The 24,442-nt window shown below is 40.4% G+C and overlaps 1 protein-coding gene and 1 long non-coding RNA gene across 4 annotated transcripts in view; one reads left to right on the plus strand and one right to left on the minus strand.

Moving 5' to 3' along the window:
• The window catches only part of CERS3 (ceramide synthase 3), a 178,048-nt gene that overhangs the window by 53,480 nt on the left and 100,126 nt on the right, over positions 1-24,442 (minus strand). Inside the window, exons 8-9 of the mRNA XM_055417690.2 lie at positions 20,106-20,234; positions 16,396-16,502 (exon numbers count right to left, since the gene is read on the minus strand). Of these exons, the coding sequence (XP_055273665.1) occupies positions 16,396-16,502; positions 20,106-20,234 (236 nt within the window). The remainder of the gene's footprint in view (positions 1-16,395; positions 16,503-20,105; positions 20,235-24,442) is intronic.
• Positions 11,084-24,442, plus strand: part of LOC129550218 (uncharacterized) — a 101,317-nt gene continuing 87,958 nt past the window's right edge. Inside the window, exons 1-3 of one of the 3 annotated variants that reach the window (XR_016035676.1) lie at positions 11,084-11,519; positions 13,243-13,474; positions 14,394-14,624. This is a non-coding gene — a long non-coding RNA (uncharacterized LOC129550218). Of the gene's footprint in view, positions 11,520-13,242; positions 13,475-14,393; positions 16,973-24,442 lie in introns of those variants that run through there. The other 2 variants (XR_016035677.1, XR_008684789.2) reach the window with 2 other exon arrangements.

Here is a 24,442-nt window from a genome sequence, read left to right on the forward strand (position 1 = left end):
GAGAACTCGAATTCTGGTCCTGTCCTGGTTTCTGCTTTGAATTCTGGTTCTGTTCTGGTCTAGCCTGGTTTCTGGTAGGGCTGATTTCTAGTCCTCCCTTCTTTGAAGGCCCAGAAGTCCCGTAACACCTGGGTATCTGCAGGCAGCCAGAGATGTCTGTAAGGTCACCCCTTTTGCTTCCCCATCCCGCCTCCCTCCCCCTTGTCTTTCAGCCTGGCTTCCTTTCCTCCATTTGAAATCTCTGAAGACTTGAGATTACTTTCATTCACTCTGTAAGAACTTGGATCTGAAGTACTGTGTCTCTATAGGAGGTTTTATGAGAGAATGTAATCTTGTATTTAAAGGAGTGTCTGATTAGGATGGTTGGGTATGTGTATGTGTTCTGTGTTGTGATTTGTGACGGCCATTTTGCTTCGTGTGGCTGCCATTTTGTTTAGACCTGATGCTGTTTTGTTTTAGAGCTTGATTTTCTCTTCCTTGCCTTGAGATCAGAGCTTTCAGAAACACTAATCTAGACCATCTCTAATTCTTAAGACCGAAGGGCAAATGGGAAGAAGCTTTTAAAACTGTTATTTATCCCAACTGTTATTTATAAAGTAGTGAATTTTATATTGTAATATCTGATTCATGACTAAGTTTAGAAAATGAAGCCAAATCTTGTGTCTGGATATGTGTGTGTCTCAGTATGTGTCTTTGTCTCTGGATAATATGTTGAGATTAATTTGTAAATGAGCTCTATTTAAATGGCTTAAGGAAATGTAAGTGCTTACAAATCGAACAATTCCAAATTAAGCTAAATGAATTTCAGGTTCATGTGAACTAGGAAGTACTCAATATTAATACGTGGTGATACAGACATGTCTTTAGAACCATCAATAAGTATAATACTTCGTTGTACCTAGATTTACTAGAGGTCAAATAAGACTGTATTCTATCTGCTACAAATGTGTTAACAAGAAAAGGAACAAACACAATGTGGAAAAAAACTTTCAGGGAAGTGCTTTTAGTAAGAAAAGGTGTGAGAAATGAAAAAGTAGTGAAACGAATGAGTTACGAATGATCAGGATTTTCTAAAATTGGATTACAATTAGTTGGGTAAGTAGATTTTGTTAGGAATGACTTCAGTTCAGTTCAGTTCAGTCGCTCAGTCATGTCCGACTCTCCGCGACCCCATGAATCACAGCACGCCAGGCCTCCCTGTCCATCACCAACTCCCGGAGTACACTCAAACTCATGTCCACAGAGTCGGTGATGCCATCCAGCCATCTCATTCTCCGTCGTCCCCTTCTCCTCCTGCCCCCAACCTTTCCCAGCATCAGAGTCTTTTCCAGTGAGTCAACTCGTCGCATGAGGTGGCCAAAGTATTGGAGTTTCAGCTTTAGCATCAGTCCCTCCAATGAACATCCAGGATTGATCTCCTTTAGAATAGACTGGTTGGATCTCCTTGCAGTATAAGGGACTCTCAAGAGTCTTCTCCAATACCACAGTTCAAAAGCATAGATTCTTCGGCGATCAGCTTTCTTCACAGTCCAACTCTCACATCCATACATGACCACGGGAAAAACCATTGCCTTGACTAGACGGACCTTGGTCGGCAAAGTAATGTCTCTGCTTTTTAATATACTAGCAAGGTTGGTCATAACTTTCCTTCCAAGGAGCAAGCGTCTTTTAATTTCATGGCTGCAATCAGCATCTGCAGTGATTTTGGAGCCCAAAAAAACAAAGTCTGACACTGTTTCCACTGTTTTTCCATCTATTTCCCATGAAGTGATGGGACCAGATGCCATGATCTTTGTTTTCTGAATGTTGAGCTTCAAGCCAACCTTTTCACTCTCCTCTTTCACTTTCATCAAGAGGCTTTTGAGTTCCTCTTCACTTTCTGCCATAAGGGTAGTGTCATCTGCATATCTGAGGTTCTTGATATTTCTCCCGGCAATCTTGATTCCAGCTTGTGCTTCTTCCAGCCCAGCGTTCCTCATGATGTACTCTGCATATAAGTTAAATAAGCAAGGTGACAATATACAACCTTGACGTACACCTTTTCCTATTTGGAACCAGTCTGTTGTTCCATGACCGGTTCTAACTGTTGCTTCCTGACCTGCACACAGGTTTCTCAAGAGGCAGCTCAGGTGGTCTGGGATTCCCATCTCTTTCAGAATGTTCCACAGTTTATTGTGATCCACACAGTCAAAGGCTTTGGCATAGTCAATGAAGCAGAAATAGATGTCTTTCTGAAACTCTCTTGCTTTCTCCATGATCCAGCGGATGTTGGCAATTTGATCTCTGGTGCCTCTGCCTTTTCTAAAACCTGCTTGAACATCTGGGAGTTCACGGTTTACATACTGCTGAAGCCTGGCTTGGAGAATTTTGAGCATGACTTTACTAGCGTGTGAGATGAGTGCAATTGTGCGGTAGTTTGAGCATTCTTTGGCATTGCCTTTCTTTGGGATTGGAATGAAGACTGACCTCTTCCAGTCCTGTGGCCACTGCTGAGTTTTCCAAATCTGCTGGCATATTGAGTGCAGCACTTTCACAGCATCATCTTTCAAGACTTGAAATAGCTCAACTGGAATTCCATCACCTCCACTAGCTTTGTTCGTAGTGATGCTTTCTAAGGCCCACTTGACTTCACATTCCAAGATGTCTGGCTCTAGGTCAGTGATCACATTATCGTGACTATCTTGGTCGTGAAGATCTTTTTTGTACAGTTCTTCTGTGTATTCCTGCCACCTCTTCTTAATATCTTCTGCTTCTGTTAGGTCCATACCATTTCTGTCCTTTATCGAGCCCATCTTTGCATGAAAAGTTCCCTCGGAATCTCTAATTTTCTTGAAGAGGTCTCTTGTTTTTCCTATTCTGTTGTTTTCCTCTATTTCTTTGCATTGATCACTGAGGAAGGCTTTCTTATCTCTCCTTGCTATTCTTTGGAACTCTGCATTCAGATGCTTATATCTTTCCTTTTCTCCTTTGCTTGCCCCGGCGGCGCAGACGCGACGCGAGAGACGCCGGCCCCGGCGGCGCAGACGCGACGCGAGAGACGCCGGCCCCGGGCGCAACGAGCCACGCAAAGAGGTGCGGCCGTGAGGAGCTACCCCACGCCTGAGGCCAGGGCCGGCGGCCGAGAGGAGCTACCCCACGTCCAACAGGCGGTGGCTGCGCTGGCGCAGGAGGGCCGAGAGAAGCTACTCCGCGTTCAAGGTCAGGAGGGGGGGCCTTGAGGAGATACCCCTCGTCCAAGGTAAGGTACAGCGGCTGCACTTTGCTGGAGCGGCTGTGAAGAGATTTTCCAAGACCAAGGTAAGAGAAACCCAAATAAGATGGTAGGTATTGCTAGGGGGCACCAGAGAGCAGACAAACTGAAATCATAATCACAGGAAACTAGCTGATCTAATCACATGGACCACAGCCGAATGTGGTCCCCTGGAGAAGGGAATGGCAAACCACTTCAGTATACTTGCCTTGAGAACCCCGTGAACAGTAACAAAGGGCAAAATGATAGGATACTGAATGAGGAATTCCCCAGGTCGGTAGGTGCCCAGTATGCTACTGGAGCTCAGTGGAGAAATAACTATAGAAGGAATAAAGGGATGGAGCAAAAGCAAAACCAATACCCAGTTGTGGATGTGACCAATGATAGAAACAAGGAATGACTCAGCCACAGGAAAACTGGTTAGAACCCACAAGGTCCAAGATGGCAGAATCTGCTTTCACTAGACCTTGAGCCTTGGTATGTACACCCATTGTGACACATGTAAGCTAAGTGACACACCTGCCAGCACTGGCTAAATCTGACTGACTGTTCTAAACCCTTTGGATTTTGGGGGGACAAAATTTCCTAATTCTATCGAAGTTCTTTTGACCTCTAAGTTAACTTTGGGATGCTTCAGAGGGCCCCTGAAACATCCCAAAGAGAGATATATTAAATTAATTGTGTTTATTTGGTTGGTTAAATTACATGGGAATTATTATCAAATGAGTAATAAATCCTCTCAGGTTATATTATATGATAAATGTTAATAATATAGTATCCTAGAACTTAAATGGAGTTCCTAAAATTTTGTCATGTTCTGGTATTCTAATGGGAAACCTGATGACTTTACAAAGGTTAACAAAAGGACTGCTTGTGAACATGCTTATAACTTTTATGGTTTCTATATGAAAAAACTTATAGGTTTGAATCAGTGTTTCCCAGGGGTAGGGGAAATATTCCCCTCAAGCTAATTATGACATTAATGTGGTAAAATTATAAACAAATGGAAACAATTATCTTTTCTCTCTCTGACCCTTCCAGAGATTGGAAACTCTTAGATTTTCAATAACTTTTTCAGACAAGTTAGGAAAGTTAGGTCACTAACAAGTACAGAAATCTCAAGGAATTTTTGAGACCCTGAAAAGTGAAGACTTCACCCAGATTTGTTAGGCAAATTCTGTGACAAGCCTTTGGCATGACTTTCCTAGCCCTGAGAGATTTTATTTTAAAAGTTCGGTCTGAGACTCTATAAAAGTTTCAGCAAAGCAAAAAGTCTATGATCAATTATGGTTATATAAATCATCAGGTCAGGTTTATTGAGACCAGAACTATTTTGCAAACTAGTCTTAATTTGGTTATATTTGGTAAAAATGAGGGTGATTTTAGGGAGAAAAAGGTGTTTCAATAAATGTTAAATCCAAGTTTGTTAATGAAGGTCCGTATCTACTAAGACCCATTTCCTGAATAGTTCTTTGCTGTTAGGGTATATTACTGCAAAATTCACTTGAATTATTAAGAGACACCCTAAGTTTGTTTCTGAAGCTTATCTCAGTAATCTATCTTCAGACGAAGATCAGATGCCTCACAGCCTACAACCAGGACTGGAAAAGGACATAATTTAAGGGACTGAATCCAACCTGGATGGAAGGACCTTTTTATCAGGTACTCTTAACTAGCTCATTCACAGTGAAATTGAAGGTAAACTGACTCTTAGATTAATTCCCACTTCCAAAGGTCCTGATGCTGGACTAAGTCTATAGAGAGGAGAGGTGACCTGATCTCACCTTAAAATGACACCCAGAGGAGAAACTGCACCACACCAGGATGAGAAGAAGACAACATCAGAGACAGACAGTTTGCCCAAGATGCTGCACCTGATTCAGATGATCATTTATAATGTTTTCTCGACTTCTTGGACCTTTGCATATAAATCAAATGCTTTTCTATCATAGGCCTGATCCTATGCTAGTTTTAGAAATCAATCCAATTATTGGGATTGTGGCCAATCCCTGTGTCCAGTTCTGGGTTACCTTGGTGAATTTCTTCACTCCAAGGCTCAAAATGGTTGGCCCTGAGAAAATTTACTTTAAAAGGAAAATTATAGTCATGTTCAGGTCACTACTGATACTACTGGATGGTATCTCCTCACTTGGCCAATTAATAATGCCTGCTTTGACCCTGGTCATAAATTTGAGTTTTCTTCTATTACTCAAGCTCAGTCAGAGCAACAAGCAAAGTTTTAGCAAAGGAAAAATATCTTCCACAATTATGGGATGGATTAATATATATAGATAACACCAGGCTATGATAATTTTTTTAAAAAATAAATAAATTTAGCTTTAAAGTCTCCTCTACGTTGGGAACTATTAAGTCATACTAAAGATAATCAGGCTAGTAACACTAGGAACGGAGAAGGCAATGGCAAGCCACTCTAGTACTCTTGCCTAGAAAATCCCATGGATGGAGGAGCCTGGTAGGCTGCAGTCCGTGGGGTCGCTAAGGGTCGGACTCGACTGAGCGACTTCACTTTCACTTTTCACTTTCACACATTGGAGAAGGAAATGGCAACCCACTCCAGTGTTCTTGCCTGGAGAATCCCAGGGACGGGGGAGCCTGGTGGGCTTCCGTCTATGGGGTCACACAGAGTCGGACACGACTGAAGTGACTTAGCAGCAGCAGCAGCAGCAACACTAGGAAACTGGGCTATGTGCCTTATCAGTTCAGTTCAGTTGCTCAGTCATGTCCTACTCTTTGCAACCCCACGAATCACAGCATGCCAGGCCTCCCTGTCCATCACCAACTCCCGGAGTTCACACAAACTCATGTCCATCGAGCTGGTGATGCCATCCAGCCATCTCATTCTCTGTCATCCCCATCTCCTCCCATCCCCGATCCCTCCAAGCATCAGAGTCTTTTCCAGTGAGTCAACTCGTCGCATGAGGTGGCCAAAGTATTGGAGTTTCAGTTTCAGCATCAGTCCTTTCAATGAACACCCAGGATTGATTTCCTCTAGAATGGACTGGTTGGATCCCCTTGTAGTCCAAGGGACTCTCAAGAGTCTTCTCCAATACCACAGTTCAAAAGCATCAATTCTTCGACGATCAGCTTTCTTCACAGCCCAAGTCTCACATCCATACATGACCACGGGAAAAACCATTGCCTTGACTAGACGGACCTCGGTTGGCAAAGTAATGTCTCTGCATTTTAATATGCTACCTAGGTTAGTCATAACTTTCCTTCCAAGGAGTAAGCTTCTTTTAATTTCATGGCTGCAATCAGCATCTGCAGTGATTTTGGAGCCCAAAAAAATAAAGTCTGACACTGTCTCCACTGTTTTCCCATCTATTTCCCATGAAGTGATGGGACCAGATGCCATGATCTTTGTTTTCTGAATGTTGAGCTTCAAGCCAACCTTTTCCCTCTCCTCTTTCACGTTCATCAAGAGGCTTTTGAGTTCCTCTTCACTTTCTGCCATAAAGGTGGTGTCATCTGCATATCTGAGGCTATTGATATTTCTCCCAGCAATCTTGATTCCAGCTTGTGCTTCTTCCAGCCCAGCGTTCCTCATGATGTACTCTGCATATAAGTTAAATAAGCAGGTGACAATATACAACCTTGACATACTCCTTTTCCTATTTGGAACCAGTCTGTTGTTCCATGTCCAATTCTAACTGTTGCTTCCTGACCTGCATACAGGTTTCTCTGGTATTCCCATCTCTTTCAGAATCTTCCACAGTTTATAGTGATCCACACAGTCAAAAGCTTTGGCGTAGTCAATGAAGCAAAAATATATGTTTTTCTGGAACTCTCTAGCTTTCTCCATGATCCAGTGGATGTTGGCAATTTGATCTCTGGTGCCTCTGCCTTTTCTAAAACCTGCTTGAACATCTGGAATGTCACAGTTCACGTGTTGCTGAAGCCTGGCTTGGAGAATTTTGAGCATGACTTTACTAGCGTGTGAGATGAGTGCAACTGTGCGGTAGTTTGAGCATTCTTTGGCATTGACTTTCTTTGGGATTGACATGAAGACTGACCTTTTCCAGTCCTGTGGCCACTGCTGAGTTTTCCAAATTTGCTGGCGTATTGAGTGCAGCACTTTCACAGCATCATCTTTCAGGATTTGAAATAGCTCAACTGGAATTCCATCGCCTCCACTAGCTTTGTTCGTAGTGATGGTTTCTCAGGCCCACTTGACTTCACATTCCAAGATGTCTGGCTCCAGGTGAGTGATCACGCCATCGTGATTATCTTGGTCTTGAAGATCTTTTTCTGTACAGTTCTTCTGTGTATTCTTGCCACCTCTTTTTAATATCTTCTGCTTCTGTTAGGTCCATACCATTTCTGTCCTTTATTGAGCCTATCTTTGCATGAAATGTCCCCTTGATATCTCTAACTTTCTTGAAGAGATCTCTTGTTTTTCCTATTCTGTTGTTTTAGACAGTGCCAATATATAATTTCCCTGGAAGATAAGGATTCGTACGGAATAGACTAAGTCAGATGACCTGGGATATACTGGGCTGCATCTAATGGAAGCTCTTAGCTTAATTCTTACTTATGACTTTACTAATACCGCTGGCTATGTTATCTGTATTTCACCTGTTTTACAAAATTGCTGTTTCTTACATTACCAAGTGTGTAACTGAACCTCTGATAAAATAATATATAGTTTCATATGAGATTGATGATGATAACAATGTAACTCTAGATATGGGAAGAAGCAACAAGAGAGAATGCTTTCCTGGACCAAGAGGCTAGTAAGACAGGTGGTCCAGAGAATTCTGGATACTCTTTTATGGCCTAGTCCAGTAACAGCACATTGAATGGGCTATAAGAGAAATCTTTGCCAGATCTGGGAATTGTCAGCATTCTCAGTACAGTGGGACAAAATGGTCATGAGATGTGCCCCTAAAATCATGGTCAAGCTTATGATCATGAAGGGGCCCTATCAACTGAAAACTGGCACTTGCCATCTACCTCTACAAAGATCAAATCATGGCCACTGCAGTTGCTGACCTTTAACACCCCTGAAAGGAGTTCAGGGTGGAGATAAAAAAATGAGGCACTCTGTGCTCTGGGAAAAACTGGAAGACCAGTCCTTCACATAGATATTTTCAGGAAAAGATTTTATGAATCCCAATCCTTGCATCTTCTTATACCTAGAAAAACACTAACATTGTTAATTGTAATATCTGCTTTGGTTATTAAGGAGAATATCATAGTTAAAAATCAAAATAGAGTAGCTATGGTTCAGATATCCATGGAAATAAGTAGGTCACAGTAATGGGGGTAATTTCAGACTAGTCCTTATATTGCTAAGAACTTGAGTTTTCTGAGCTGTGTCAGACTTAGATGCCACCAGACATTCTCAGAACAATGTCTGTAGGAAGCTAATAACTGCAACCTTACTTTTTATAAAACTAGGCAACTGGCTACCTGGCTACAACTGTCCCCAAAGTGCCAGGTCCAGACATGATTTCATGCTTATTCTTCTGAAAAGAAATGAGATTTATTCTTTCTATTAAAATTCCAGTTGTCACTCCTCCAATTACTTCTAGTTGGGTCTGTTACACCAAAATGGGAGACCAAGAGATTGACGTTTTAATCATATAAAACTCAGATCTAGGACTTGGAACTCAGAAATAACTTCCAGTTCAGTGTCTGTTCTCCAAACTGAGGCAGTCCTATGACCCATTTTGACAGGAAGTTATCAGAGTCATAGTTTAACAACCCCCTGAATTAAAACTAAGCAGGATTCTGTGGGGCTCTAGAGTACAGATCTGTTCTGTATTCTCCATTTCTTGTTTGTAGGATCTAGGCTTCATTCAGCATCCTTGACCTTCCCTGAGCCCCCAAAGGCAGATTCAAACAGTTCCTGATCTGGGAAGGGAGGGGATACAGAAACAGAGGAGGAGCAATCAAATGGTGGTACAGCCTTGAGGCAGGGTCCTGGTTTTCATTCCAATTGCAAAGAAAGGCAATGCCAAAGAATGCTCAAACTATCGCACAATTGCACTTATCTCACACGCTAGTAAAGTCATGCTTAAAATTCTCCAAGCCAGGCTTCAGCAATATGTGAACCGTGAACTTCCAGATGTTCAAGCTGGTTTTAGAAAAGGCAAAGGAACCAGAGATCATATTGCCAACATCCACTGGATGTTCCAGAAAAACATCTATTTCTGCTTTATTGACTATGAAAAAGCCTTTGACTGTGTGGATCACAATAAACTGTGGAAAATTCTTAAAGAAATGGGAAAACCAGACCACCTGACCTGCCTCTTGAGAAACCTGTATGCAGGTCAGGAAGCAACAGTTAGAACTGGACATGGAACAACAGACTGGTTCCAAATAGGAAAAGGAGTACGTCAAGGCTGTATATTGTCACCTGCTTATTTAACTTATATGCAGAGTACATCATGAGGAACCCTGGGCTGGAAAAAGCACAAGCTGGAATCAAGATTGCTGGGAAAAATATCAATAACCTCAGATATGTACATGGCACCACCCTTATGGCAGAAAGTGAAGAACTAAAGAGCCTCTTGATGAAACTGAAAGAGGAGAGTGAAAAGTTTGGCTTAAAGCTCAACATTCAGAAAACTAAGATCATGGCATCTGGTCCCATCACTTCATGGAAAATAGATGGGGAAACAGTGGCAACAGTGGCTGACTGTATTTTTGGGGGGCTCCAAAATCACTGCAGATGATGATTGCAGCCACGAAATTAAAAGACGCTTACTCCTTGGAAGGAAAGTTATGACCAACCTAGACAGGATATTAAAAAGCAGAGACATTTTTTTGCCAACAAAGGTCCTTCTAGTCAAGGCTATGGTTTTTCCAGTGGTCATGTATGGATGTGAGAGTTGGACTATAAAGAAAGCTGATTGCTGAAGAATTGATGTTTTTGAACTGTGGTGTTGGAGAAGACTCTTGAGAGTCCCTTGGACTGCAAGTAGATCCAACTAGTCCATCCTAAAGGAGACCAGTTCTGGGTGTTCACTGGAGGGACTGATGTTGAAGCTGAAACTCCAATACTTTGGCCACCTGATGTGAAGAGCTGACTCATGTGAAAAGACCCTGATGCTGGGAAAGATTGAAGGCAGGAGGAGAAGGAGACAACAGAAGATGAGATGGTTGGATGGATATGGATGACACCTGAATGCAGAATGTGATCCTGGCCAAATCTGGTAGGAAAAGCAATGAAAGGCACTATCAGATCAATTGACAAAACCAAAACACGGATGGTAGATTGCTACCTTTCTTGAAATTGATGGAAGATTCTGTAGAAGAATGTCCTTGTCCTTAGGAAATACACACTGAACTATTCAGGATTAAAAGGGCATGATGGTTTCAACTTTGGTTCAGAAAAAAATGCATATATATATATGCACATATACACACACACATGTGAGCGTGTATGTGTGTGTGTGTGTGTGTGTGTATTGAGAGAGAAAAAGAAAGAAATACAGCAAACCAGGGAAATGTTAATTGGTAAATTTGGGTAAAGGGAACAGGTAAGAGTTCTCTGTAATATACTTGAAATTATTCTGCAAGCTTGAAATGATTTCCATACAAATAAACAAATAAAGGGGTTGCACTAAATTATGAATAAAGCCCCTCATTCTTAAGTTCTATGGACTGTGGTAGTTGTCTTTCTTAAGTTTACAAGCAGCAGCAGAAGCGCCAAGCCTGTGGGGTGTGGGAAGAGCTCCCCTGAGCAAGACTCTGAGCAAACACTTGCAGTGATTTGTGCTGTCTCCTCCAGAAGCTGTGTGACTGGAAAGTCTAGTTCTGAGATAGGCATCTGCAGGGCGGTCCCAGGGAGCGGGTCGGCTGCAACAGAGCCCTCTCACAGCCCTGCATCTCCTCTGGTGACTGAGGGAAGGACACTGCCATTCCTGGCGGGTGTGGAAGCTGACGGGACCCCAGCAGACCCCTGCCTGCCCCTGACTGACTTCTCAGAACTGAGGCCTCAGGCGTTAAAAGGAAAAAAGACTATCATGTGCTCACTTTAGTCTCCCTCTGATGGACATCAGCTGAGAGCACTGCTGGAGGCTTTTGGCTCTGCTGTGTCTCCTTAAAACTGTCCTCTCTCTAACAGCCATTTCAAGGGTTTATATTGTCTCATCGCCCACAAAATTCTTTTTCATATGAGGCTTCTCAGGGTACTATTTTTTGATACCAGTGAGACCTGGATCATCAAAAGATGAAGCCCAAGGTCCCGTGAACCAGTGGTGGGAAAATAAAGTTACCACTAGCATATGTATCCCTGGAGGTAAGGAAGTTGTTTTGAGTATTTTTCACAGTTAGAAATGTTTTATTTTTTAACCATTTTTAAAATTTAAGTATAGTAAATTCACAATGCTGTGTTAGTTTCAAGTGTATAGCAAAGTCATTCAGCTATAGATATATGTATCTATTCTTTTTCAGGTTTTTTTTCCGTTATAGGTTATTACAAGATATTGAATACAATTCCTCTGTAGGTCTTAGTCTTTTACCTGTTTTAAATATAGTAGTGTGTATCTGTTAATCTCAAATCCCTAATTTATCCCTCCCTCACTTTCTCCTTAGGTAATCATAACTTTGTTTTCCACATTTGTGAGTCTGTTTCTGTTTTGTAAGTTCCTTTGTATCATTTTTTTAGACTCTACATATAAGTGATATATTTTTCTTTCTCTGACATTTTGCTTAGTATGATAATCTCTTTAAGTCCATCAATGTTGCTACAAATGGTATTATTTCATTCTTTTTTTACTTCTAAGTAATATTCCATTGTATACATGTACCACATCTTCTTTATCTATTAATTTGTCAGTGGACAAATTAGGTTGCTTTCATGTTGTGGCTATTATAAATAGTGCTGCTATGAACACTGAGGTACATGTATTTTTTTGAATTAGAATTTTCGTCTTTTCCTATATGCCCAGGAGTGGGATTACAGGATTACATGGTAGCCCTATTTTTAGCTTTTTAAGAAGCTTCCATATTGTTCTCCTTAGTGGCTGCACCAATTTACATTCCCACTGACAGTGGAGGAATATAGGAGGGTTCCTTTTTTCCTCATCCTCTCCAGCATTTATTATTTGTAGACTTTTTAATGATGGTCAGCCATTCTGAACAGTGTGAGGAGATAACATATTGTAGTTTTGATTTGAAAGAAATGTTTTACTCTTCAAATGTATGAATAAGGTGGTGGATACAAAGATCTCTTCTACTGCCATCATGAACTCAGCAGGCTAGGAACTGCATCTCACTTATCTGTGAGCTCCTCACAACATCTAGGGATGAGTTCAAGAAATGAAGCAATGACCCAGCATTGCGACCTGGAAACATCAGCTGTAACATGCTCCTTCCCCTCAGAGCAACCATCTTGGACTAAATCAATATCTGCTCTTTTTATTTAAGGAGAAAAAGTGTCAGGAGTCAGGGTAATCGTTTATCTGACCTTTGGAGGATCTTTTTTCACTGAATGGGCTTCCCTGGTGGCTCAGTTGGTAGAGAATCTACTTGCAATGCAGGAGACCTGGGTTGGATCCCTGGGTTGGGGAATGAGTCTCAGGTGGTATTTGTATAAAGTAGAGAAATACATCCAATAATTCGCAAATATAGCAGCCATTATTTTAATACAATAGTTGGGAATACAATGTGAAAAACATAAGCCTTAAATTTAAATGCTTTTGAAGAAAAACTCAAATAAATAGGGTAACCAAGCAATTAGATTAAAGCAGTTTGGCCTGTGCCAACTGGAGTGTCTACCTAATGTTGACAGTAGCAATGTTTAGAAAATCAAAGCAGTTAACTCTTGCTGATATTGACTGAAAAATGGCTATAAATAAGTTCCCTGAAAAGAGGAGGGGAGGAGAACTGGCAACACAGCTGTACAAACACATATGGAAATTCATGAGGGAAAGCAAACCTGCTTGAGGCTGAAGGAATAAGGGGAAAGGAGAAGAAAAAGAAAGACACACATGATGTTAAACTCTTGTTCTTTCTCTCAGGGTTTCAGATCCCTTTCAGATGGCACCACCCAGGAGCTTTCTCCACACTCAGTCCTTCATCTCACCACAAAATGGGCAACAAAACAACTGAGAAGAACAGAGCAGTAGATGGCGAACCACCCCCCACAGCACCTCTGAAATGTCTGAATCTTGAAATGGGCCTCTTGTCTGCACCTTGTTTGGTCCACGGTAAATCCTCAACAAATCTGGACTAGTAAAACGTCCTTAAAAAGTAAGTATGCAGAGTTACAAATTTTAGACAGATGTCTGGAGCCAGACTAACAACAAGGAACTGACTTTTCCTCTTTGGCACCACAAGATGGTTGTGTAACAGGTTCAAGCTGATGGGATAGCTATTTAAGCCAGAGTAATACACTACAACTGATGCTTTTGAAAACCATGAAAAACCCAGCTCCCAAACTTCCAATAGTTTGTTGAGGTTTTCTTTAACCCTCCAAGTGAGGATCAGTCAACATCAGTACAGAAAAAATTTTACCCACAAAAAATTTTTATAGTCAAGTCTACTAATACTGGTTTATTTGCAGCCCAACTCTCTGAAGACAGCAAACAGTGGTATTGGCTGCCCTCTGCAGTGAGCTGGTGAATTCAGAAAAATATCAAGATCAAGAAAATGCCAAATGCATGTAACTAATTCTCCTTGAAATACAGAAATGCTGGCAAGAGAATGAGTTCTTATGTCTAGGATTTTAAAATTGAGGGTGTGTGGAAAAGTAACATACCACTTCCCAATCACTCAACCCTAACCTAATGTTCAACTGTCTGTGAGGCTTGCCTGTTGATTTTGAGACATTAAAGTTAAGTTCTAGGTGAGATCCTTTGTTGCTGAATCACAAATCAACCACAGCAGCAATACTTAGAAGCTTTTCAGAGAGTTCTCTAGACTGAGAACTTCTATGGTATGTGTTTTTAAAATATGTCTATAAATTATTTGAAATTACTCCCAACAAGAAATGGAGGCTAATTTTCCTTCCCTTAAATATGAACTGGCCTTAGTGATCTGGATCCAATGAAGAAAATGAGGTTGGACATGACATGCTATGACATCTGAAGCTGAGTTACAAAAGGAAACACAGCATCTTCCAAGCTCTCTCTTTAAACTGCTCACCCTTAAAATCCATCTGCTGTCCTAGGAACAGATCAGGCCAGTGAAGGGCCATGGGCATGCAATCCAGCTGACAGGCCCACAGCAGTCTCAACCAATAACCAGCATCAACAAGCTGATGTCATGGGTATCACCTGAACCTTGTGCCTGAGGAAGCCTTCAAGAAAACTCCAACTCCGACTGCCCAGCTACCATCTGACTGTAACCACATGAGTGAAAACCATGTAAATGAGGTCAGTCAACTCCGAGATCCATAGAGGTAATAATAATGATAATAATAACGTGTTATTTTAAGAGATAAGCCTGCCAACTATGGCTTGTTGATAAAGACTGGCCTATAGAGCATTTTTCTACAGCCAGTGATCTAAGCTGGGTTTGGTACATTTTTAAAGGATTGTAAAAGAAATAGAACAAAACAAAGAAAAACATGCAACAGAGACCATACATGGCTCTTAAATTCTAAAATAGTTATTCTATGGCCCTTAATAGAAAAAATTTGCTCACTACTGTGTTAAGCCACTAAACTTTTTAGAAGGTTTGTTATACAGCTATAGATAACTGGAACACATGGTACCTCTGAAACAAAATAAGCAGTGGGCATATGCTAGATTCAGAGCACCATGAAAGTCACACTAAAAAACCACAACTTAACTGCTATCTTCAAGTCAATTCTTATCCTATCGATATTGTACAATATTCTAATTTCACAAACACACTTGATCAGCCAAAGTGAAAGTGATGGTAATATGATTCATCAACCAAGAAGAGCATCTTAAACATGCATCTCAGATTTGATTCTGGATTAAAGTCCAAATTCTCAGAGACTCATTAATAATTTCAGTAATAACAGTTGGCATTTACTGAGTCTTTACTATGTTCCAGACACTATTCTAAGCTATTTAATATTTCTTATCTCACTTAAGCCTCGTGACAATCCTTACATTTTACAGATGAAAAACTGAAGCAGAGAAAATTGATCTAACCTGTACAAGATTGTACAGGTGATAAGTTTGCAGCTAGGACTGACCTGTACCCATGAAATTCATCACTGCACTCTGCTATTTCTCTCTAGAAAAAGTATCTAATCAAGACACCCTGTCCTGTGTAAAAGAACGCAGCTGGCTTCCACAGAGTGACCAGCACCCTTTGAAATCTCTAACCAGTCTTCCTGTGTGCTCTCCTCTCACAAGGAATCAGGCCTGCAACCTGGGACCCTATCTCTTTCTCCTGGAACCAAGGACTTCTAACAACACTAGTTTTTCTGTTGAGAGTATCTGAAACTCCTAGGCTAGCCCCAACTACAGTTAGTTTTAAGCTGTTCTTTCCAAACCCTCAAAGTCTTCCTCACATTTTCCCTCTGATTTCTGTCAATCGACACATGGGAAATTACACTTGTTGAAGGAAAGGCTGTCAGGAGAGACACAACGTAAGTTCTGCATTGCCAGCCCTTGGCTAAACAAAATCAACAGACTGAGCAAGAGCCAGTGGTCCATACCACTGTTACAACTAGAGATCATGAAGAATGAAATCAGCATCAGTTTTGTCATATGTGAAGTGGAAGTGATGACACTTATCTTTATGGTTTGCTGTATAGCTAGTGCCAAGATGTATTAAGGGCCTAATCCAATGCCTGGCATTCAATTAATGGTGGTTATTAACTATTGCAATTCTAACACAGAATGTGCCTCTCTTTTAAAGAGCTGGTAACTGACCAATGACATTTCACTGAACAACTGGAAAAGTTGTTAATTGCAAAAAAGATCCATGTTCATGAGAGCAGACGAAGAGTAAGAGATGCTGCTTTCCACTGATCACACATCTTTTATCTTCCTTTGTAGCAAGCCTTTCACATTAGAAGGTGTGGTTTTAATTATCTATAAAAATGGCCCTTTCACATTCTTCTGTCCAGCTAAACTTGGCACAAATAGCTGGAGATCAGTATGAGAAAGAAAGGGCAATGTTCCAACCTGAACATGCAAGGTCACCTCAGCATAGCGACCAAAGGCATGCACAGCACCTTGTCTACTCACCAGAAGGGAAAAATAATGAGGCGACTGATCAAAAACACGGTGGAGAAGATGAAAAACAGGATGTTACAGGTTTGCTTCCATCCGGCATAAGAAAACATCTTAGCAGACTGAGAAAATAGAAAGAAATTGCATTCAGATAGGGTGATAGTCGTGTAAAATTAAATATCTATAAATTAAATTATATCTGGGATTTGCTTCAAAATCTTGGTGGGGGTTGGGTTATGGATAGGAAGTAGAGGAAATAAGATTGGCCCACATTAATAACTATTAAAGCTGGATGGTAGACCCATTGGGCCCTTTATATTCTTTACCTTGTCATATGTTTGGAACCTTGCATAATACAACATTTAAAAAATTAGTTAGAATGACTGTAATATTACTCTTTTATTACATAAGCACTACAAATTAGCATAACTACTTTTAGCATGTATGTTAGCTTGACATTTATTGAATTCCTCTATTTAACTGGGAGGAGAGCTGGACTGAAGAAAGGCTGGGATATGAGTAAAGCCCTGGGCTGGGCTGGGCACGCTGCAATCAAGGCAGCTACTTTCAGGCGGATGATACAGAGTGGAGTTAGGAGGCAGCCCTTAGGGCCCTATCCTGGTTGAAGCAGAGTTTCAAGCACTTGATTTTTCCTGCTTACTTCATTCTAGTCTGTAGTGCTCATATGATTTGTGTTGAGTAAAAAGAATTACAGAAAGTGCTGTTTAATGTGGTATTAATGTAATGAGGATTCTCTTGCATTATCCAGTGTAGCTCAAGGCTGAATGGGAAAGTGTCTGAAGTTGGGAGTGGAAGCTGGGCAGAAGTGTGGCTTAGGCCTGCCAGTTTTAGAACTGAAATCTCCCAGGAAAGTCAAGGTCCATCTAGAACAAGAGAAGCAGCTTATTACACTTCAGGAATGGTTTACACTGCATTTTCCATACTTTTCCCTACTTACCAAGGGGTAGGAATGTGATCAGACTATGGGGTTAGCAGAGACCCAAAAGGAAGTAGCCTTCACTGCTAAAATGGAAGGCTGGCATGCCAGCGAGGCCCAATTTGGGTATGGGGAGAAAGCTAGGAGTTTACAGTGCTTGGAATATAGGGAGCTGTTTGAAGGTCAGCAGCCAGGCCCGGCTGCCTGGAGAATCCCAGGGATGGGGGAGCCTGGTGGGCTTCTGTCTCTGGGGTCGCATAGAGTCGGACACGACTGAAGCGACTTAGCAGCAGCAGCAGCAGCAGCCAGGCCCGGCAGGAAGTTGGAGATGTGCATAGATGTGAAGAGAGCCACCTGAGTTGGCAAAGTAGCACTTCTTTGGGCCCATGCACATACCACCTATCCTGGACTGTGCAAAGATGGATATCAGACAGTAACCGCTCTCCTTTGCAATCAAGACACTGTTAAAGTGTTGGGTCCTGGATCCAAACTTAACATGTAGAAAAAGAGGATCATGAAGATACATGAAGAAGGCACAGACTGCTTATGAGTAAAAACTGTAGATGCTGAGGCTGTTCTTCCTTGCAAAGAAAGAACTAAGAAATGACCCAATAACTCTTTTGAAGAACAGGATAGATTAATAGTTTCCATCTTTAGGAAGGTCTAAACAGGTCACCTAGGGAATCTATGTCATATCAGTGTCAGGGTAGGCAGGGACAACATGGTGCTTATTCCCAGTCCTAATACCTAAATCTCCCTTTTAGTAATGCAGTGAAGCTGTTCTTATGGTGGACACCAAAGGCAGTTGAACTAGAGGGCTAGAAGAACAGAATAGCATAAAGTTTTAAAGTCGTAGCCAATGTGATCTTAATTTTCAGAAAGGGTTACTGAGATCTGATTGGAGAAGGAGGTGATTGTAACAGAGATGGCTACATTCAGAGAGCAACACATGGAAGAACTGGCATAGTCCTCCTTCTGCTAAGTCATCTGCTTCTCTGAAGCACATGTAATAATCTTTACCCTTACAATTGGATTTACATGTCTAATTATGGTTACATACAAGAAACACAATTCTGCACTTAGCCAATTTTAACAGTAGCCAGTTGCTTTGAAATGTCTTCAAATGACTTCTGGTTACATCTACAACAGGGTTTGGCAAATTACAATTCAGCTGAGGGACTAAAGCTGCTCAGCACCTTGAGTTAAGAATGGTAAGAATGGTTTTCACATTTTTAAAGGAGTATAAAAGAAAAGGAAAAACAACAGAAAAAGAAGAATATGTGACAAGAGAGCATATGAGGTCCACAAAGCTGGCTTTTTCCCAAAAAGTTTGCTGAATTCAGTAAGGCTATGGTTTGTCCAGTAGTCATGTATGGATGTGAGAGTTGGACTATAAAGAAAGCTGAGCACCTAAGAATTAATGCTTTTGAACTGTGGTGTTAGAGAAGACTCTTGAGAGTCCCTTGCACTGCAAGGCAATCCAACCAGTCCATCCTAAAGGAAATGAGTCCTCAATATTCATTGGAAGACTGATGTTAAAGCTGAAACTCCAATACTTTGGCCACCTGATGTGAAGGGCTGGCTTATTTGAAAAGACCCTGATGGTGGGAAAGATTGAAGGTAGGTGGAGAAGGGAACAACAGAAGATGAGATGGTTGGATGGCATCACCGACTCAATGGACATGAGTTTGAGTGGACTCCGGGAGTTAATGATAGACAGGGAAGCCGGGTGTGCTGCAGTCCATGGGGTCGCAAAGAGTTGGATATGACTGAGCAACTGAACTGAACTGAACTTGCTGAATCCTGGAACAAGATCTTATTAAATTAATTTCTTCCATATCAACTTACATTTAATTATTAGCCCTTCAAGAGGTTATCCTGAATGCAAATATGTTAGTATCATTTCCCCCAGCTTGGGCTACCCCTGTGGCTCAGCTGGTAAAGAATCACCTGCAATGTGGGAGACCTGGGTTCAATCCCTGGGTTGGGAAGATCCCCTGGAAAAGGGAAAGGCTGCCCACGCCAGTATTCTGGCCTGGAGAATTACATGGACTGTATAGTCCATGGGGTCACAAAGAGTTGGACCTGAGTGAGCAACTTTCACTTTCATTATAAATGAATATATGTAAATAATGAACAATGTGGCTCTAAGTATAGCAGGACCCACTGTCTCAGGGTAAACAGAACCAATACACAACAGAAACACAGAGAGTAAACAATACTAATTTTGCTTTGTTTCTTATATTTTGTATGGCTCGAGATTAGGAAGACTCTTGTTTTAAAGTCTGCTCTGAAACACTGCTTCCTTAGAAAATAAAAATCATTTAAATAAACATTAATTCCCATTCCTTAAAGCTGGAGGAGGAACCCTGCAGGGCAGTGCAAGCATTCGGTGCCTATTTAACTTTGGCTTAAGTGAACATATGGGGCCAATCAGCTTTAAAAATTCACAATGCCATAGTCCAAATTTTCCTTTTAAAAGATAAGAATTCATTTTTTCTTCAGATACCTCAGCTTACTTCCTAAGCTAATAACTGCGTGCAAGTTGCAAATAGAATCCCACAAAATAACCCCTCTCTCTCGACTACCATGGAGAAAAAAATTAGAAACTAAAAACTTTCCTTTCTTTGAGCTTGAAAGACCTGGGGACCTAGAGATATCCACAGAATTCAGGTGTTTTCAGAACTGAGAGCTCTGCTAAATCACTCACAGAGAGTTCTTCCTGTAAAGAGTCACAGTTAACCCAGGACATGGTACTGTTATTAGTTTTTTAATGGCAAACATTTACCTCTAGCCAAATATCGGCCACATCATGTACAATCATCACGAGGGTCCCACTGCGAATATAATTAGCACACCAAGAGAAGCTCATCAAACTGACAGCAGCCAGGTGGTGGATGACATGTGCTAGAAAATCCTACATAATGAGGGCAAATGGAGACCATTAAGTAAATGCAGCTATTTTCCAACCAGTTGAATAGATAATAATAATAATTTAAAAACTAACAACTTATATCTGCATATTTTGAAATTTGTAAAATGCTTTCATTTTCATTCTTAAACACAATTCTTATGAGAGAGATAGAACAAGTGTTATCCTCATTGATAATCATTTGAGATAACACTGAATAGTTGCCATCTAAGTCCTAATATCTGCCATTCTTCCCACTGCCCTACACCAGATATATATACACTTTACACACATACAAAAGATATATATATATACATAAGAATATTCCTATGTACATTTACATTTATTGTTAATTCCCTGCCTAATTCCAAGAGAGATATAATGAAATTACACAACCATTAAAATAAGAGTTACTGAATATGAAATAAGTAACAAATAAAAGTGGAATAACTACATTAGCAAAATATTGAAGTATTTTACTAATACTAAACAAAGCAACAAACAAAAATAAGCACTGGCTAGAATGTTGAGAAGTTGGAACCATTATACATTGCTGGTAGGAATGTAAAATGGCATGGCTGCTTTGTTAAACAGTCTGACAATTCCCCTAAAGGTTATACATAGGACTACTATATAGTATAGCAGTTCCACCGCTAGGTATACATCTGAGAAAAATAAAAACGTATGTTCATGTAAAAATTTTCATATAAATGTTCACAGTAACATTATTCATAATAGCCAAAAAGGCAGAAACAACCCAGATATCTATCAATTGATAAATAGATAAACAAAATGTAGTATTTCCACATAATGTAATATTACTCATTAATAAAAAGGAATAAAGTACTGATGTATGCCACAACATGAATGAACTTTGAAAACATCATGCTAAGTGAAAGAAGCCAGATATTAGGTTGGTGCAAATGTAATTGAGGTTTTTGTGAATTTTAAATCATTATAACTAGGCTCAAACACATCTTTATTAATCAAAAGAAGAACCATTACAATCAACATATTTTTGCCAGTGAAAAATAAGTTTGTTTATTCTTGTAGCATAAACATCTGTGCTTCAATTTGTCAAACTCTTGGAAAGCATTTTCTGCCTCCTGCTGGTTGTGGAAGCATTTTGCCTGAAAAAAAATCATTGAGATGCTTGAAAAAGTAGTCAGTTGGCGAGAGGTCAGGAGAATACTGTGGATGAGGCAAAACTTCATAACCGAATTTGTTAATCTTTTGAAGCATTGATCGTGCAACATTCAGTTTGGCCTTGTCATGGAGAAGTATTGGCCCCTTTCTGTTGACCAATGTCAGATGCAGGCATTGCAGTTTTCGATGCATCTCATTAGGTTGCTAACCATACTTCTCAGATGTAACAGTTTTGTTCTGATTCAGAAAGCTGTAGATCAGACAGGCAGCAGACCACCAAACAGTGACCATGACTTCTTTTGGTGCAAGTCTGGCTTTGGGAAGTGATCTGGGGCTTCTTCTCAATACAACCACTGAGCTGGTCATTTCTGGTTGTCATATAAAATCCACTTTTTATAACTTGTCACAAACTGATCAATAAATGGTTCATTGTTGTTGTGTAGAATAAGAGAAGATGACACTTGAAAACAATGATTTTTTTAAAAAAATTTTCAGTCACTTCATGAGGCACCCACTTATCAAGCTTTTTCACCTTTCCAATTTGTCTCAAATGCCAGAAGACCACAGAATGGTCGACACTGAGTTTTTTGGCAACTTCTCAAGTGGTTGTAAGAGGATCAGCTTCGATGACTGCTTTCAGTTGGTCTTTGTCAGCTTCCGATGGCCGGCCACTGCACTCCTCAAGTTCAAGGCTCTCGTCTCCTTTGCAAAACTTCTTTAACCACCGCTGCACTGAAAGTTCATTAGCAGTTTCCTGGGCCAAATGTATCACTGACGTTGCGAGCTGTCTCTGCTGCTTTACGACCCATTTTGAACTTGAATAAGAAAAATGCTCAAATTTGCTTTTTGCCTAACATCATTTCCCTAGTCTAAAATATAAAATAAACAGCAAGTAATAAGTCATCAACAACAAAAAAAAAGAGTGAGAAATGTGCATTAAAATGATGTATAATATTATCACAATTTATTTAAGAATGTATTCAAGTATCAAATGGGAAAGTTCAACAGTGCAAAACCACAATTACTTTTGCATCAACGGAGACCTGGTGTGCTGTGATTCATGGGGTTGCAGAGAGTCGGACACTACTGAGTGACTGAACTGAACTGAACTGAAAACAAAAAATATATATTGTATTACTACATTTATATAAAATATCCAAAAGAGGCAAATGCATAGACACAAAAAGTAGGTTAGCAGCTGCCTGGGTCTGTAGAGGTTAGAAGAAATGGGGAGCGACCGCTAAAGGGTACAGAATTTCTGTCTGAGCTGATGGAAATAGAATTGACTGTAGTGATGACTGCAGAATCCTGTGAATATACTAAAAACCATTGTATTATGTATTTAGATAGAAGAGTTGCATGGTATGTGCATATCTTCATTAAAATGTTTTTTCAGTTCAATTCATGTCTGACTCTTTGTGACCCCACGAACTGCAACATGCCAGGTTTCCCTATTCATCACCAACTCCTGGAGCTTGTAAAAACTCATTTCCATCAAGTTGGTGATACCATCCAACCATCTCATCCTCTGTCGTCCCCTTCTCCTCTCGCCTTCAATCTTTCCCAGCATCAGGGTCTTTTCTAATAAGTCATTTCTTCGCATCAGGTGGCCAAAGTATCGGAGTTTTAGCTTCAGCATCAGTCTTTCCAATGAATATTCAGAACTGATTTCCTTTAGGATTGACTGGTTTGATCTCCCTACAGTCCAAGAGACTCTCAAGAGTCTTCAACACCACAGTTCAAAAGCATTGATTCTTTGGTGCTCAGCTTTCTTTATAGAAAGAAAGCTCACATCCATACATGCCTACTGGAAAAACCATAGCTTTGACTATACGGACCTTTGTCAGCAAAGTAATGTCTCTGCTTTTTAATATGCTGCCTAGGCTGATCATAGCTTTTCTTGCAAGGAGCAAGTATCTTTTAATTTCATGGCTGTGGTAACCATCTGCAGTGATTTTGAAGCCCAAGAAAATAAAGTCTCTCACTGTTTCCATTGTTTCCCCATCTATTTGCAATGAAGTGATGCAACCAGATGTCATGATCTTAGTTTTTTTGAAAGTTCAGTTTTATGCCAGTTTTCAGTCTCCTTTTTCACTTTCATCAAGAGGCTCTTTAGTTCCTCTTCACCTTCTGCCTTTAGAGTTGTATCATCTGTATGTCTGAGGTTATTGATATTTCTCCCGGCAATCTTGATTCCAGCTTGTGCTTCATCCAGCCTGACATTTCACATGATGTACTCTGCACAGAAGTTAAATAAGCAGGGTAACAATATACAGCCTTGACGCACTCCTTTCCTGATTAGGAACCAATCTGTTGTTCCATGTCTGGTTCTAACTGTTGCTTGACCTGCACACAGATTTCTCAGGAAGCAGGTAAGGCGGTCTAGTATTCCTATCTCTTCAAGAATTTTCCACAGTTTGTTGTGATCCACATAGTCAAAGGCTTTGGCATAGTCAATAAAGCAGAAATAGATGTTTTTCTGGAACTCTCTTGCTTTTTTGATGATCTAATGGATGTTGGCAATTTGATCTCTGGTTCCTCTGCCTTTTCTAAAACCAGCTTGAACATTTGGAAGTTCCTGGTTCACATATGGCTGAAGTCTGGCTTGGAGAATTTTGAACATTACTTTACTAGTATATAAAATGAGTGCAACTGTGAGGTAGTTGGTACATTCTTTGGCATTGCCTTTCTTTGGGATTGGAATGAAAACTGACCTTTTCCAGTCCTGTGGCAACTGCTGAATTTTCCAAATTTGCTGGCATATTGAGTGCAGCACTTTCACAGCATCATCTTTTAGGATTTGAAATAGTTCAACCGGAATTTCATCACCTCCACTAGCTTTGTTCGTAGTAATGCTTCCTAAGGTCCACTTGACTTTGCATTTAAAAACAACCATTTTAATGTTTTTTTAAAAAACTTAAAATTTCAGTTTCCTTGTAGCCAAAGTAAAAATAATAACAATAACAGCCTAATTTATTGAGTACTTTCTATATACCAGAAAGTGGTTTATATGGATTAACTTGTTTAATCCTCACAACAACTGGAGGAGATAGAAACTATTTTTAACT

Source organism: Moschus berezovskii, chromosome 21 (assembly GCF_049115385.1).
Source record: "Moschus berezovskii isolate FMDL1 chromosome 21, NW_MosBer_1.0, whole genome shotgun sequence".
In the NCBI taxonomy this organism is placed as follows: domain Eukaryota; kingdom Metazoa; phylum Chordata; class Mammalia; order Artiodactyla; family Moschidae; genus Moschus; species Moschus berezovskii.